Source organism: Pectinophora gossypiella, chromosome 15, assembly GCF_024362695.1.
Source record: "Pectinophora gossypiella chromosome 15, ilPecGoss1.1, whole genome shotgun sequence".
In the NCBI taxonomy this organism is placed as follows: domain Eukaryota; kingdom Metazoa; phylum Arthropoda; class Insecta; order Lepidoptera; family Gelechiidae; genus Pectinophora; species Pectinophora gossypiella.
The window spans coordinates 2,493,177-2,507,799 of record NC_065418.1 but is presented as its reverse complement, the minus strand read 5'-3'; the positions used below and the strand labels follow the sequence as shown (position 1 = coordinate 2,507,799).

General features: G+C 36.2%; 1 protein-coding gene across 1 annotated transcript in view; it reads right to left on the bottom strand.

Annotated features, from left to right (window-relative positions):
- Positions 1-14,623, bottom strand: part of LOC126373432 (uncharacterized) — a 48,074-nt gene that overhangs the window by 12,900 nt on the left and 20,551 nt on the right. The window contains exons 5-12 of the mRNA XM_050019590.1: positions 13,255-13,418; positions 12,218-12,378; positions 11,578-11,954; positions 11,195-11,422; positions 3,777-3,943; positions 3,095-3,255; positions 2,455-2,831; positions 2,072-2,299 (exon numbers count right to left, since the gene is read on the bottom strand). Coding sequence (XP_049875547.1) covers positions 2,072-2,299; positions 2,455-2,831; positions 3,095-3,255; positions 3,777-3,943; positions 11,195-11,422; positions 11,578-11,954; positions 12,218-12,378; positions 13,255-13,418 — 1,863 coding nt within the window. The remainder of the gene's footprint in view (positions 1-2,071; positions 2,300-2,454; positions 2,832-3,094; positions 3,256-3,776; positions 3,944-11,194; positions 11,423-11,577; positions 11,955-12,217; positions 12,379-13,254; positions 13,419-14,623) is intronic.

The following is a 14,623-nucleotide window of genomic DNA, read 5'->3' as shown; positions in this document are numbered from 1 at the left end:
AGTCAAATCAGGCCATTGCGTAGATATAAAAACGTCTAAACCAAAATCACTGGGTCTGGTTACACAGGCTATAGTTTCTAAGGAGTAATGATATTGGTGTAAGATGCTGTCGGATCCTCGTATCACTCTGTATATATCAGCGCCTCGATCCCTAGCAGGATACGACAAAAATAAAGTTATGCGACTCGGATCTCTTGCTTTAACATCATTTATTGTCAGTATGGGTACTGCTTTGTCTTTTTTGTACTTGATGCGTACAAGCAGGGCCGCTTTATTGGCTAGTTTCTCAGTCTCGGCAACTATAATACCTATCGGCTGGTCATAATATTTAACAATGCCATCAGCAAATATTTCTTCTGGATTAGCTGCAGATGCTTGAACTTTGTCGGGATATGTAAAAGCATTTTCGCCGGGAATATCTTTTGCTGTGAAGAATGCAAGAACACCGGGAATTTTCTGAAAAATAAAATATATTTTTTATTTAGGGTAAAAAACATGGTAAGGTTATTAATAAAAAAAAATATAATTTAAAGATTAAAAATGCCATTACCAAAGCTGGAGTAGCATCGATTTCTAAAATTTCGCCTGTGCAAATATCTGACGTGACAAACGCACAAAACACTTCATTTGGTTGCGTTGGTAAGTCGTTGCTGTACTTAGCCTCTCCAGCACATTGTATAAGTGCTTCTACCTTCGGCATCGGTTCTGTTATTGGCCAAATAGCAGGATTGGTATCAAATACTTCTGTTCCGTGAGATACTGGGCGAGTCTTTCGTAGGTTTATGGCGCCAGATCGATAGAGAGGCTTCAGGCGTTCTTTAGGAATCAGAGTTAGTAAACTCTGAAATAATGAAATAATTAAAAAAATACTGTTAAAATTGGATTAATAAAATCTGAAATGCCATTGACACGGTACGTTACAAAGCCTGTAACAAATTAAATAATTACAGAGTAGTGAAAAATAATTACTAATACTTTCTATTACATTTCACCTGCTGTAACTGTAACCACACTACGACCTATAAATTATCTAGTGACACAGCTAATGATTTGATCGAAGTAAGACATGAAGCCATTACATAAATTTGATGTGGTTTTTCAAAGAAATTAAAATACGTAATATTTACTTTTTACCTTATAGAACAAACCAAGTGCACATTTCTTTCTATATTCAGGTGATAATGTGCCCGGAATCTCTTCGACGATTAATTCTGTATCCAAAATGTGGATAGCTTCTTGCAGTACTTCATTGGTGAATATTGCTTTATGTACGAGAAACTTTTCAGTTTTTCTAGCATGAATGAATACTGCTGACAGACCAGTAATAACAATTCGTGCTGATAGAACAATATCTTTTTTATTCTTATCAAATTCGTACAGAAATGCGCCATTCACTTGAGCGTAGGCATTTTGTGATCGCGGCATTATCTGTAGAGAAATTTAATTCTGGGATAATATTTTTATTACATTTTACTACTATCATATCAGTAGGTAATGACATTTCCGTTGAAAATCGTACCTTAAATGACACGAATTCACAGTTATGCGAAAGCGGCGGAAGCTTTATGGAAGTTATAACTTTTCCAGTCATATCTATAGTCAAAAATGTTTCTGGCAACACTTCAGTGGTTGCCTCGGCACTTACTGGAAAATAAAGATGTCCAAGATGATAAGTTTTAAAAGCGTTTATATTTATACTAAGAAAATAATTAAACCTCAGAACGAAACAATCTTACCTATAACAAGAGTGGCACCTACTGTTTCCAATAGTAGAAATATATCAGAAGAAAAAGTTGGCAGTGTATGTTTTAACATGAGATTTCCAGCAACAGTACCAATCTGAAAAAAAAACCGTGTGAATTGAAAACAAATATTAACACCTTTAGAGACATTGATTATCTTTTTGTTGTTTTTTTATGTGAATTATTGTCGATTTACCGCAAATGGCACTAACCACTTGGCCGGAAACATTGATCACCGCCGACTTCAGAATATATATATCTTATAGGCATCGCTTATAGACATTCTGTCCATAGTGTTAGTTAAAATCACTTTCAAAAAACTCTTATACATACGTTGCGAACAGGAATGTGGGCAACCAAATCTAAATGTTCATATAATTTTTGCAAGTAGGAAAATTCTTCACGTTCCCATGATATTGTCTTAAACAACTCCATAAGATCTGTTAAAGTTGTTCCAGCACCTACGACTAAATTCTGGTCTACATAGTGTCCTTTAAGCTCTTCGACTGGACTCACGTCTATCAGAACTCTTGGTATGGCAAGAATGGGAATAGCTCCTGAAAATGATTAAGATAATAAAGAAGGATTGTTAATTTTATTATCAATCTTATTTTCAAAAATCTGCATATCACATGCTTTACTTTTTACTTGCAATATTTTACTTTGTTCTTTTACTGAGATGTACTATCTATTACTGACTTTAATAGTTCACCTTTGCCTGTATTGCCGTTTACCAGCATGTAAGACTCAGTTCCTTCTTTAGCAAGTATCGTAAATATATCATTTAATTGCGTTACTCTGTACCAAACACGGTTGTCTTTCAAAACGATCTTCAGAATATTGTTATCCACATCACTTTTTTGCACAAAACACCAATCTTTTTCACATTTTTTGTTACATTTTCCTTTATTTTTGCAGTGTGCCAAATCTTCTATATCAGCGAGGTGGGGGTTAGGCTTCGGAGCGTCTTTGGCGAAACTTTTGAAGGCATCGAGTATGGGTCTAAATCCTGTACATCTGCAGGTGTTGCTACCGAAAGAGTTCTCAACTTGGTACTGTGTTAGGTCGTAGCCATTAGATTCAAGTAGGCTGTAAAATAAAATGTTATACATTTTTTATGCTATTGTCCCTTGCAGGTTTGCTAATTTCCCTCATAAAGAATAAATCAATAAGTAAGTGCATTCAATCGTCTGTAACATTTTAGCTAATATGAAGTACAAATGCTTATGATCCGCTGATCCATCTTTCTTGTACAAATTCCTATGATAATAATGTTAAGAAACAAATACATACCTTCCCGCATCCGCAAAGGTGTAGGCAGAGATGTAAAAAATAAATAAAACCATAAATACCTGTACATGCTCATTACCCAACCAGGGCTGCAGTATCCACATTGCGTACCATCATACTCGGCAAGGGTCTTCTGTATGGGATGGTATCCCTTCCGACGGTCACCTATCCCCTCGATGGTGGTCACCTCCCAATAATGACATGATGTGACAGACACCAAGCACTAAAATGAAGACAGTAAGTATTTATTACGGTTCTATATTGTTGTTGTCTTAATCGACGGAAGCCCCTGATATGGGCCTTTCGTAGCTCAATTATAACCTACACACTAGGGTTCAATTCATACGAAAAAATATCTTCGTGGTGAAGTCAACTCACATAGCTGAATATAATTATAACCAGGTTAAGGATCATTGGGTAGAGGGTAGAGGCGCTGCTGGCATGTCTACCTAAAAATTCTTCTCCAGTTCGTCACCGTCTGAGATGTAATGAAGTAGGGTATATGGGCGTTTATCGCTTGGAAATTCTACTCCCGTTCGTCTCTATAAGCGAGGACATACTAAACTAGCATTTGTACATACGCGGCCCCCAGTGGTCGGATGACATTGTAACAACGGAGGCAAAGTTGTGCATAATGTTAGCGCAGGACCGGAAAGGATGGCGGCACAAGCTTATACCAGCACTGGGATGATGCTGCTTGATTGATGATGATAATTATGACTTGAAACCAGAGAATAAACTTACGGAATTAACAGAGAAGGTTATTTTGTGTCCGTTGCTGTCCGTGGTAGTAACGGAGACAATACAGGCGCCGCAGCCTCCTTCCTTGCACATGAACTTGGTCCCGCGCAGGTTTAGGAAGTTGCGCAGGTAGTCGTTCAGTGACACGTCAGCGTCCACCTCCGACCCCACTGGAGATTAATAAACAATTAAAACAAAAAAAAACTACTTACTTTATTAGGCCTGTCAAATTTTCAGGTTAGTTTAGCGAACCCTGTGAAAACAGGATAATGTTGTAAAAACGAGATATTATAATATTTAAGTTCTTTTTTCATAAAAGGTAAAAGCGATATTACATAGGTACTTATTTAACTAATTAACATAGAAGAAACTTATTTACATATTTACATACCCGAACATTTGGTCCCATTGACTGAAAATGTAATTCTATCCATTGCGATTCGACATACAATAACCGAAATCAGGTCGCACTTATGTTTTAAAGGAAGGTGTGCATTACAAAAGGTCAATTTGTATTTAATTACTTCAGTAATAATTGATAAACAGACGGATTTGATCATGCAATAGTAGTAATTACAGTAAGTACAAGATTAGCAATAAGGTCATGTCTTATTTCTGAATAGAACGCTTTCGCGTATATTTTGGGGTTTTTTTTTATGCGTCTGCAGTGCCGTAAAAAAGTGTTTATTAACAGAAATAATACTGGGTTTCGAGTCACGGTCCCAAGATCGAATCCTGGTGGGGTCATAATCATAAAAAAATACTTTGTGATCCTTAGGATAAGATAATGCAGGCTGATGACTCGATCGTCCAAAAGTAGCAGCAAAGCTGTCGGTCCCGGTTACTGTTTACTTAGTAAGTATGATGGTCGTTACATGAGCCACGTCAGGAACTTTAGGCGGCTGCAGGGTAGCTCTGACTCCATGATGATTAGATCAATCATTGGCCCACACAAGAGAAGAAGATCAAAAATAATAAGAAGTAAGACTTTTTCAGTTCATCCTTTACTTAAAAAAAGGCTTTAAAAGCAAATGAGCAATGGCAACAAACATAACAAAAATAAAAATAATATAAGTAAATGTTTATTTAGGTAAAACCAACGACACACAGAATATACATTTACAACATTAAAATACACACACGTTATTATTTACACACCAAAAAAGGCCAGACAAACAAACATCGAATAGCATAATTGTGTTTTCAGATGAATTGCTTAAATGTGGCCTTTACAACCCCCCAATAAGTCCAGTAATTTTGTTATTTGACATTTGCGCACATATCCACTCTCGACCACAACGTCGCTTACCATCAGATGAGATTGTGGTTAAAAGCGACCCTATTGTATTTAAAAAGAACTGCTTGGAGCACCGGAACCGTGAACGATCCTAGAATATTTAGTATTTATGCAAGTTCTAAAACAAATCGCCAACTTATGTAAGTTCTAACTGGATATTAGCAGAAAGACCAAAGATTTTCGGAGAACACTCGAGTTCGAATATTTACCCGTTTAATAAACCATATTTTTTCATTTAATAATGTAGGTCGTCGTGTAGGGAAGCTACAAGGAAAGAGAGGAAGGGGAAGTCCAAGAAGAGCTTACATGGAACAGATTACAGAGAAGGCGAACGTCGTGTCCTATAAGGAAGTGAAAGAATTGGCTTTTGATAGACAAGAACGGAGATCGCTACATCGACAAGAGCGTGGCTCTTAAATTAGTGATGACGATGAATGTAGATCATAAATATTTTTTGTAAATTTTTATTTTTTGTTCGAATCAAATACACTTTATCTCATTATCTTCACTAATTTAAGAGTCACGCTCTTGTCAGTGTAGCATTCTCCATGCTACTTTTTAGGGGCAAATAGGGCAGTGGTTTCCCTTTTGCCTTCCACCCAAACTTTTAATGTGAAAGAAAAGGCTTTATTAAAACACCCCTATTTTTTTTTAGAATGGATAAAAAGTTAGGGTATTATAGGAATTTTTACTAGGGAAAATAAAATATAACAAATTATACTTAATAATGAAGAATTTTATTTTTAGTCATTCATTAAAACAAGAACTCTTTAAGATTTGCATCGCATTTCAGCACATTTGCTTCCAATGTGAATGGACCATCTGAAAATAAAACAGCCATTATTAACAGTAGAAAAAAATAAATTTAGAAGCATTCTTTATATTATAAAATATTGGCTAATTATTGAAAGACCTACCAACTTCAAACCACTCATTTGATGGATAACCACTATCCTTTCTAGATGACGCTATAGCTTCCCTTAAGGCAAAGGCAACGCTTATTGACAACGCAATAGGAGGCTCTGATAAAGCTAAAACAATAAACATATGACAATTAACTACACAACATTTTCACGATTTTGATCCAGCGAAACCGGAATGAAAAAAGACATGATTATGAATTTTGAATAGTGGGATGTGAAAACGTAAAGGAAAGTCTTAATTTCCCATTAAGAGGAGAATGCAGGCTAGAAAAATATGTGCACACTTGCTTATTTAAGGTCAATGGCTTGATGAAGTTAAAATGATTTTAGAAACAAAGATAGATTATTTATTTGTTTAAACATGAGTAATTCTGCGATATTAGCGAGCGAAATCATAGATGACCAACCCAGTATTAACGTATAATAAAGAGTAAAAGATCACAAAATTATAATAATGCAAAAAACCTAACTTTACACCTCCACATGCAGATGTAATATTATTGTACAGATGAATATAGTTAATAATGACAAAAGAAACAGGTACAAAAAGTGGATTTAGAGCATTATTAACCAAACTTGTGCTATGGATTAGTAGAAATAATTCGATGCGATGTACCAACCGAACGACGAAAAAAGGGCCTTTTTTGTAACCAATTACTTTTACGGGGCGTTACTAACCTTTAGCACCAAGAGTTCCAACTGGATTATAAGAGTTCCTGCGAAGTTGTACTCTGAAATCTATTGGTATGTCCTTGGCTAGCGGTACGTGGTAGTTCCAAGAGCGATCAGTTAGAATTTCTCCTGTTTTCTTGTCAAATATGATATGTTCAGAAGTCCAATAACCCAGACCCATAATAAAAGATCCTTCGATCTAAAACAAAATGGTAAAAAAAAATATAAAACACCATGGTGTAATCAGAAACTTCTTTTATATTTGTGAAATTCTAAAAAGGTAAACTCTTTTGAAGAAATACTCTGTAAAGTGCTCTAACCAGATACTAATTAAATACTTCCGTAATTTAACTGGTTTTATACGAGTATATTACGAAACAAAGCGCGTTGACTTTTGTACTATTGTTAAATTAAAAATACGGTTACCTTTTTGTTTATTACGCACCAAATCTGATGGCATAGGTAATAAGGTTTTTTATGAGCTGATCTCTAATAGTAATTAATTCCATATAATACTGAAAGTTCTGACTGCGTACGATGCGGAAGAATGTTGGTTTGCTATTAATCTTTAAGCTGAAGATTAATACTAATATTCTTAATAATATTTACGAAAGAAACATACCTGTCCAATATCCAATTCAGGGTTTAAACTGAGTCCGACATCATTTATCATATCTACTCTAAGTACATCATGTTCTCCTGTCAAAACGTCTAACTCTACTTCTGCAAACGCTACTCCAGCAACTCTATAATTAACTTGATCATTTGTAGTAGTTCTGTAATTAGTCTGAAGGCTTATGCCCCTATTGTGTGCAGCTTCTATCAGCTCCTCCCACGTAGCATTATTTAATTCCTCTCTTACAACACTCAGTCTATCTAGAAGTAACTGACAACATTTTATGGCTCCAAAGCAAACAGTTTCTGTAGTACGACTTCCACCTGTGCCAAACGGATTGGGAGTTGTGACACAATCTGTTGACTTGACCTTTACTTTAGAAGTGGATATGTTTAGCGTATACGCGACTGCTTGTATAACTTTGGTGTTGATTCCTTGTCCAATTTCAATCCCAGCATGACATACTGTGACTGTAGCATCACCGTGATAGACTGTGAGTAAAACAGGATAATCAACAATGACTGCAATTGGATAGCTCATCAAAGCCACACGGAGACCACGCTTTTTCCATCTATTTGATTTATTAAACTCTTCTACTTCTTGCTTGCGTTTATTATAGTTGCTATCTTGTGTTAAGGTCTTAAGCATTTCCGTAACATCCGTTCTTTGTGAATCAAAATTTTGTCGGCGAACTTCTATTGGATCCAAGTCAAGTACATAAGATATCCTCTCCATTATGATCTCTGCCATTGCAATGGCTTCTAAAGTCCCTACAATGATAATGAAATACAGATATATCGTAATACGTCACACAGATTTCAAAAAAATTGCAAGCGGTGGAGACGCTGCAGGCAATCATAGGTGAACATACTGTCAGCAATCAAATTCAGGATGCTTTAAAGCAAGGTCGTGTCAATTACTCTGAACTATTAAATACGTATTTGAAGCTTTCGTCAAAAAATGGAAGACCTAACCACCTGGAAAATATGCTTGAATATTCCCGGTCTATAAATATTATACTTACCAGGTGCTCTGGCCGAACAATTGGAAGCGGTATCTGTGACTACGTTAAATCCATTATAGTGCCATCTTCTATTGTCGTAGCAACTTTTGATTGCTGGTCCAGCAAATCCAATGATTACTTCCGAAAAAATATATCCGTTGTCTTCGTAAAAGTTATATTCCATGTATTGTATCCTACCAAAGCGGTCCACACCTAACTGGAATTCATAGATATGTAAAATACTGCCAGAATTTAGAAAAAGATTTGACCGTCCATTATCAAAGTATTGGTATAGGTTAGAATGATACTTAAAATCAAAATAGTAAGAATGAATATGAAATAACAGCGAATGGGATGTTTGTTTGTTTTGGTTTTTATTTTTGACGTGACTTATTGTAGCTTTGCCGCAGATGGCATTAACTACTTGGCCGTGTTGTTTTGATATGAATACTATGGATAAGTAAAAGTAAATAATATTTTTAAATTCTTAGTTACCTCAAAATCTCTAGTGCATGGGAGTCGTTTTCCAATACATCTGATGATGGCTTGAATGCTCATCACGAAGCGGCACGGTCGGTTCAGCATGTAGGAGGCTAAGGCGCACGCAGCTGCAATTTGACTTGCACGGGTTATCTTTACACCATAGGAACCTCCACATCGGAAGACCTCTATATTTATCCTAAACGAAACACAAGTAAAATGTTTTTGGTTTCAGGTGTTATAAAATGTACAAAGTAAATAAATCAATTTTAGAAGATAAATTAAATAGGTTTACAAAATCCAAGAATTCAACCTGTTTTGTTCCACTTTCAGCACAGATGATATAGCAACATGAGTCAAATCAGGCCATTGAGTAGATACAAAAACGTCTAAACCAAAATCACTGGGTCTGGTTACACAGGCTATAGTTTCCAAGGAGTAATGATATTGGTGGAAGATACCGTCAGATCCTCGTATCACTCTGTATATATCAGCACCTCGATCCCTAGCAGGATACGACAAAAATAAAGTAATACGACTCGGATCTCTTCCTTTAACTTCATTTATTGTCAGTATAGGTACTGCTTTGTCTTTTTTGTACTTGATGCGTACAAGCAGAGCCGCTTTATTGGCTAGTTTCTCAGTCTCGGCAACTATAATACCTATCGGCTGGTCATAATATTTAACAATGCCATCAGCGAATATTTCTTCTGGATTAGCTGAAGATGCTTGTACTTTGTTGGGATATGTAAAAGCATTTTCTCCAGGAATATCTTTTGCTGTGAAGAATGCGAGAACACCGGGAATTTTCTGAAAAATAAAGTATCTATATATTTTATTGTAAATAAAAACATGCTGAGGTAATTAGGATAATTTAATAATTTACGGGTTAAAAATGGAATTACCAAAGCTGGAGTAGCATCGATTTCTAAAATTTCGCCTGTGCAAATATCTGACGTGACAAACGCACAAAACACTTCATTTGGTTGCGTTGGTAAGTCGTTGCTGTACTTAGCCTCTCCAGCACATTGTATGAGTGCTTCTACCTTAGGCATCGGTTCTGTTATTGGCCAAATAGCAGGATTGGTATCAAATACTTCTGTTCCGTGAGATACTGGGCGAGTCTTTCGTAGGTCTATTGCGCCAGATCGATAGAGAGGCATTAGGCGTTCTTTAGGAATTAGAGTAAGTAAACTCTGAAATAATATAATTCTGTAAAAATTGGATTAAGAAAATCTGGAATGCCATTGAAACGGTACGTTACAAAGCCTGTTGTTATTAGTAACAAATTAAATAATTACAGAGTAGTGTAAAATAATTACTAATACTTCCTACTACATTTCACTTGCTGTAACTGTAACCACACTACGACCTATAGGTAAGTATAAGTTATAACTTATCCAATGATAAAATTGAAATTTGACACGAAGCCTTTACATAAATGTATTATTTTTCAAAGAAATTAAAATACAGAATAGTAACTTTTTACCTTATAGAACAAACCAAGTGCACATTTTTTTCTATATTCAGGTGATAATGAGCCCGGAATCTCTTCGACGATTAATTCTGCATCCAAAATGTGGATAGCTTCTTGCAGTATTTCATTTGTGAATATCGCTTTATGTACGAGAAACTTTTCAGTTTTTCTAGCATGGATGAACACTGCTGACAAGCCAGTAATAACAATTCGTGCTGATAGAATAATATCTTTTTTATTCTTATCAAATTCGTACAAAAAGGCGCCATTCACTTGAGCGTAGGCATTTTGTGATCGCGGCATTATCTGTAGAGAAATTTAATTCTGGGATAATATTTTTATTATATTTTGCTACTATCATATCAGTAGGTAATGACATTTCCGTTGAAAATCGTACCTTAAATGACACGAATTCACAGTTATGCGAAAGCGGCGGAAGCTTAATGAAAGTTACAACTTTTCCAGTCATATCTATAGTCAAAAATGTTTCTGGCGACACTTCAGTGGTTGCCTCGGCACTTACTGGAAAATGAAGATGTCCAAGATGAGAAGTTTTAAAAGCGTTTATATTTATACTAAGAAAATAATTAAACCTCAAAACGAAACAATCTTACCTATAACAAGAGTGGCACCTACTGTCTCCAATAGTAGAAATATATCAGAAGAAAAAGTTGGCAGTGTATGTTTTAACATGAGATTTCCAGCAACAGTACCAATCTGAAAAAAAAAACGTGTGAATTGAAAACAAATATTAACACCTTTAGAGACATTGATTACCTTTTTGTTGTTTTTTTATGACGGTGAATTATTGTCGATTTACGGCAAATGGCATTAACCACTTGGTCGGAAACATTGATCACCGCAGACTTCAGAATATATATATCTTATAGGCATCGCTTATAGACATTCTGTCCATAGTGTTAGTTAAAATCACTTTCAAAAAACTCTTATACATACGTTGCGAACAGGAATGTGGGCAACCAAATCTAAATGTTCATATAATTTTTGCAAGTAGGAAAATTCTTCACGTTCCCATGATATTGTCTTAAACAACTCCATAAGATCTGTCAAAGTTGTTCCAGCACCTACGACTAGATTTTGGTCTACATAGTGTCCTTTAAGCTCTTCGACTGGACTCACGTCTATCAGAACTCTTGGTATGGCAAGAATGGGAATAGCGCCTGAAAATGATTAACATGATAAAGAAGGATTGTTAATTTTATTATCAATATTATTTTCAAAAATCTGCATTTCAAATGCTTTACTTTTTACTTGCAATATTTTACTATGTTCTTTTACTGAGATGTACTATCTATTACTGACTTTAATAGTTCACCTTTGCCTGTATTGCCGTTTACCAGCATGTAAGACTCAGTTCCTTCTTTATCAAGTATAGTAAATATATCATTTAATTGCGTTACTCTGTACCAAACACGGTTGTCTTTCAAAACGATCTTCAGAATATTGTTATCCACTTCACTTTTTTGCACAAAACACCAATCTTTTTCACATTGTTCGTTACATTTCCCTTTATTTTTGCAGTGTGCCAAATCTTCTATATCAGCGAGGTAGGGGTTAGGCTTCGGAGCGTCTTTGGCAAAACTTTTGAAGGCATCGAGTATGGGTCTAAATCCTGTACATCTGCAGGTGTTGCTACCGAAAGAGTTCTCAACTTGGTACTGTGTTAGGTCGTAGCCATTAGATTCAAGTAGGCTGTAAAATAAAATTTTATACATTTTTTATGCTATTGTCCCTTGCAGGTTTTTTAATTTCCCTCATGATAAATAAATCAATAAGTATGTGCATTCAGTCGTCTGTAACATTTTAGCTAATATGAAGTACAAATGCTTATGATCCATTGATCCATCTTTCTTGTACAAATTCCTATGATAATAATGTTAAGAAACAAATATATACCTTCCCGCATCTGCAAAGGTGTAGGCAGAGATGTAAGGAATAAATAAAACCATAAATACCTGTACATGCTCATTACCCAACCAGGGCTGCAGTATCCACATTGCGTACCATCATACTCGGCAAGGGTCTTCTGTATAGGATGGTATCCCTTCCGACGGTCACCTATCCCCTCGATGGTGGTCACCTCCCAATGATGACATGATGTGACAGACACCAAGCACTAAAATGTGTTAAGTACGTTGCCGTTACACAAAGCCTTAGACGACTCAATAATAAATTTGATACTAGGATTATCAAAGTCAAAACTCACACGATAGATACTGGGAAATTCGCATAAATATGTCTTTACTTTAACAATAACGACCTCGGTGGTCCAGTGGTTGTGCGTTGGGCTGACAATCCGGAGGTCCCGGTTCCGATTCCCGGTGGGGACATATCACAAAAATTACTTTATGTTCCCTAGTTTGGTTATGACATTACTAGCTGATCACCAGAATGTTCTAAAGTAAGATGATCCGTGCTTCGGAAGGCACGTTAAGCCGTTGGTCCCGGTTACTTCATACTGATGTAAATAAGTAGTCGATACATGAGTCATGTCAGGGGACTTTGACGGCTCAATAGTAACCTCAAAAGTAGAAAAATATTTGACAGAATTTACCGTAGTGGGTCGATAGCGATAAGCGCTGATTGAGGGAAATCGTCGACCACGCCGGCGTATTGGGGTCGTAAAGTGTAAGGTGTCGCGAGCTGATCTATGGCTAGAGATACGTGTACTCTACGCACGAGGCTTGTAATTATCATCAGGATGACGTCAAAAACTCACAGAATTAACAGAGAACAGAGAAGAAGAAAAAAAGGCCTTTGTCGCTTGGAAACTTTTATACCAGCTCGTTTCTACCAGCGGGGATGTATTGAACTAGCATTTCTACATACCCGGCTCTCAGTGGTCGGATGACATCGTAAAAACGGAGGCAAAGTTGTGGATAATGTTAGCGCAGGACCGGAAAGAGTGGTGGCACCACATTATACCAGCACTTGGATGATGCTGCCTGATTGATGACGATAATTATGACTTGAAACCAGAAGAGAAACTTACGGAATTAACAGAAAAGGTTCTTTTGTGTCCGTTGCTGTCTGCGGTGACGGAGACAATGCATGCGCCGCAGCCTCCTTCCTTGCACATGAACTTGGTCCCGCGCAGGTTCAGGAAGTTGCGCAGGTAGTCGTTCAGTGACACGTCGGCGTCCACCTCCGAACCCACTGTGCAGTTCATGTGACAGAAAAGATTAATGGAAGGTTCCATACACAAGCAAACATTAGAAATATGTTACTTTATGGATATATCCAAATCCCCTGGTGAGTAGTTGCAGCATTCGAATACATCCTGCTTAAAGACGGCACTGAAAAATATCGGCGCGGTAATAAAAGGAATTGAAAATAATTCAAAAAACAAAAAAGCCATGAATTTTGCGACGGAAAATTCATTTTGATATGAAATCAGAATTATGGCGTTGATAGCGACTCCCCGAACGGCGATTCCCGCAATCATCTCTCAAAATTTTCGATACGATGCACAGTGTCGCGAGCCCATACAAAAGTTTACGAAAAATATTTAGATAATAATTTTGCAACATGTTGTGGATATTTAGTGTTTTAATAATAAAATAATATTAAAAAAGGTTTTTACGATGGAAGTTAGATAAAAAAATGCAATTTTTAGCCACTATTTTTTTTTTAATAATAAGGTTCTAAATAATTGATAATATCTTCATCAATTTGTTTTTGCTGTATGTTACGCATTTTGTAACGAATAGATGATATTAAAGGGTCTGATATTATTAGCATAATGACCATTAAATATTTGTTACATTTTTCTCTAGAAGATTTACGCGTGTGATGCTTGCGTGAAAATTATCGAGTCTTTGTGTCTGCCTTCTAAGGCATCTTCAGAAAGTTGACCAATAGGCAACGGCAAAGATTAAATTACTTCAGCTCCATGAATGAGAACCTTATGTATGGACATCGGCATGTAATACCAAGAATACAAACTCATGTATAGGGTTTAGTGTTAGCAAGTAACTGTTTGAATTTTTCTAAATTGGTTTTCTTGCCACTTGACAATATTCTGTTAATCATAGAAAACTTGACGATGAGATTTTTATCAACTCCTGTGATTTCAGAGTTTAGTTCTGGATGTCTAAAGAATGTCCGAGCAGTATTACCGTCATTTGTCGACCCATATTCGGGCTTGTCAACGAGAAGACCCATTTTTTCTTTAAACTCATTTTGTATCCTTTTTTTATTATTTTAAATGTTAATTCGGCAAATGTTAATTCACTGGGATCTCTGCCTTCTACTAAGTCTGCAACTCTCCGCTTCTAAAAAGCTAGATTTAGTTCGTTGAAGTCCTTGCATGGCCTTCCTCGTTCTGAACTATGAACCTGTGATGACATGTGTCTATGGAT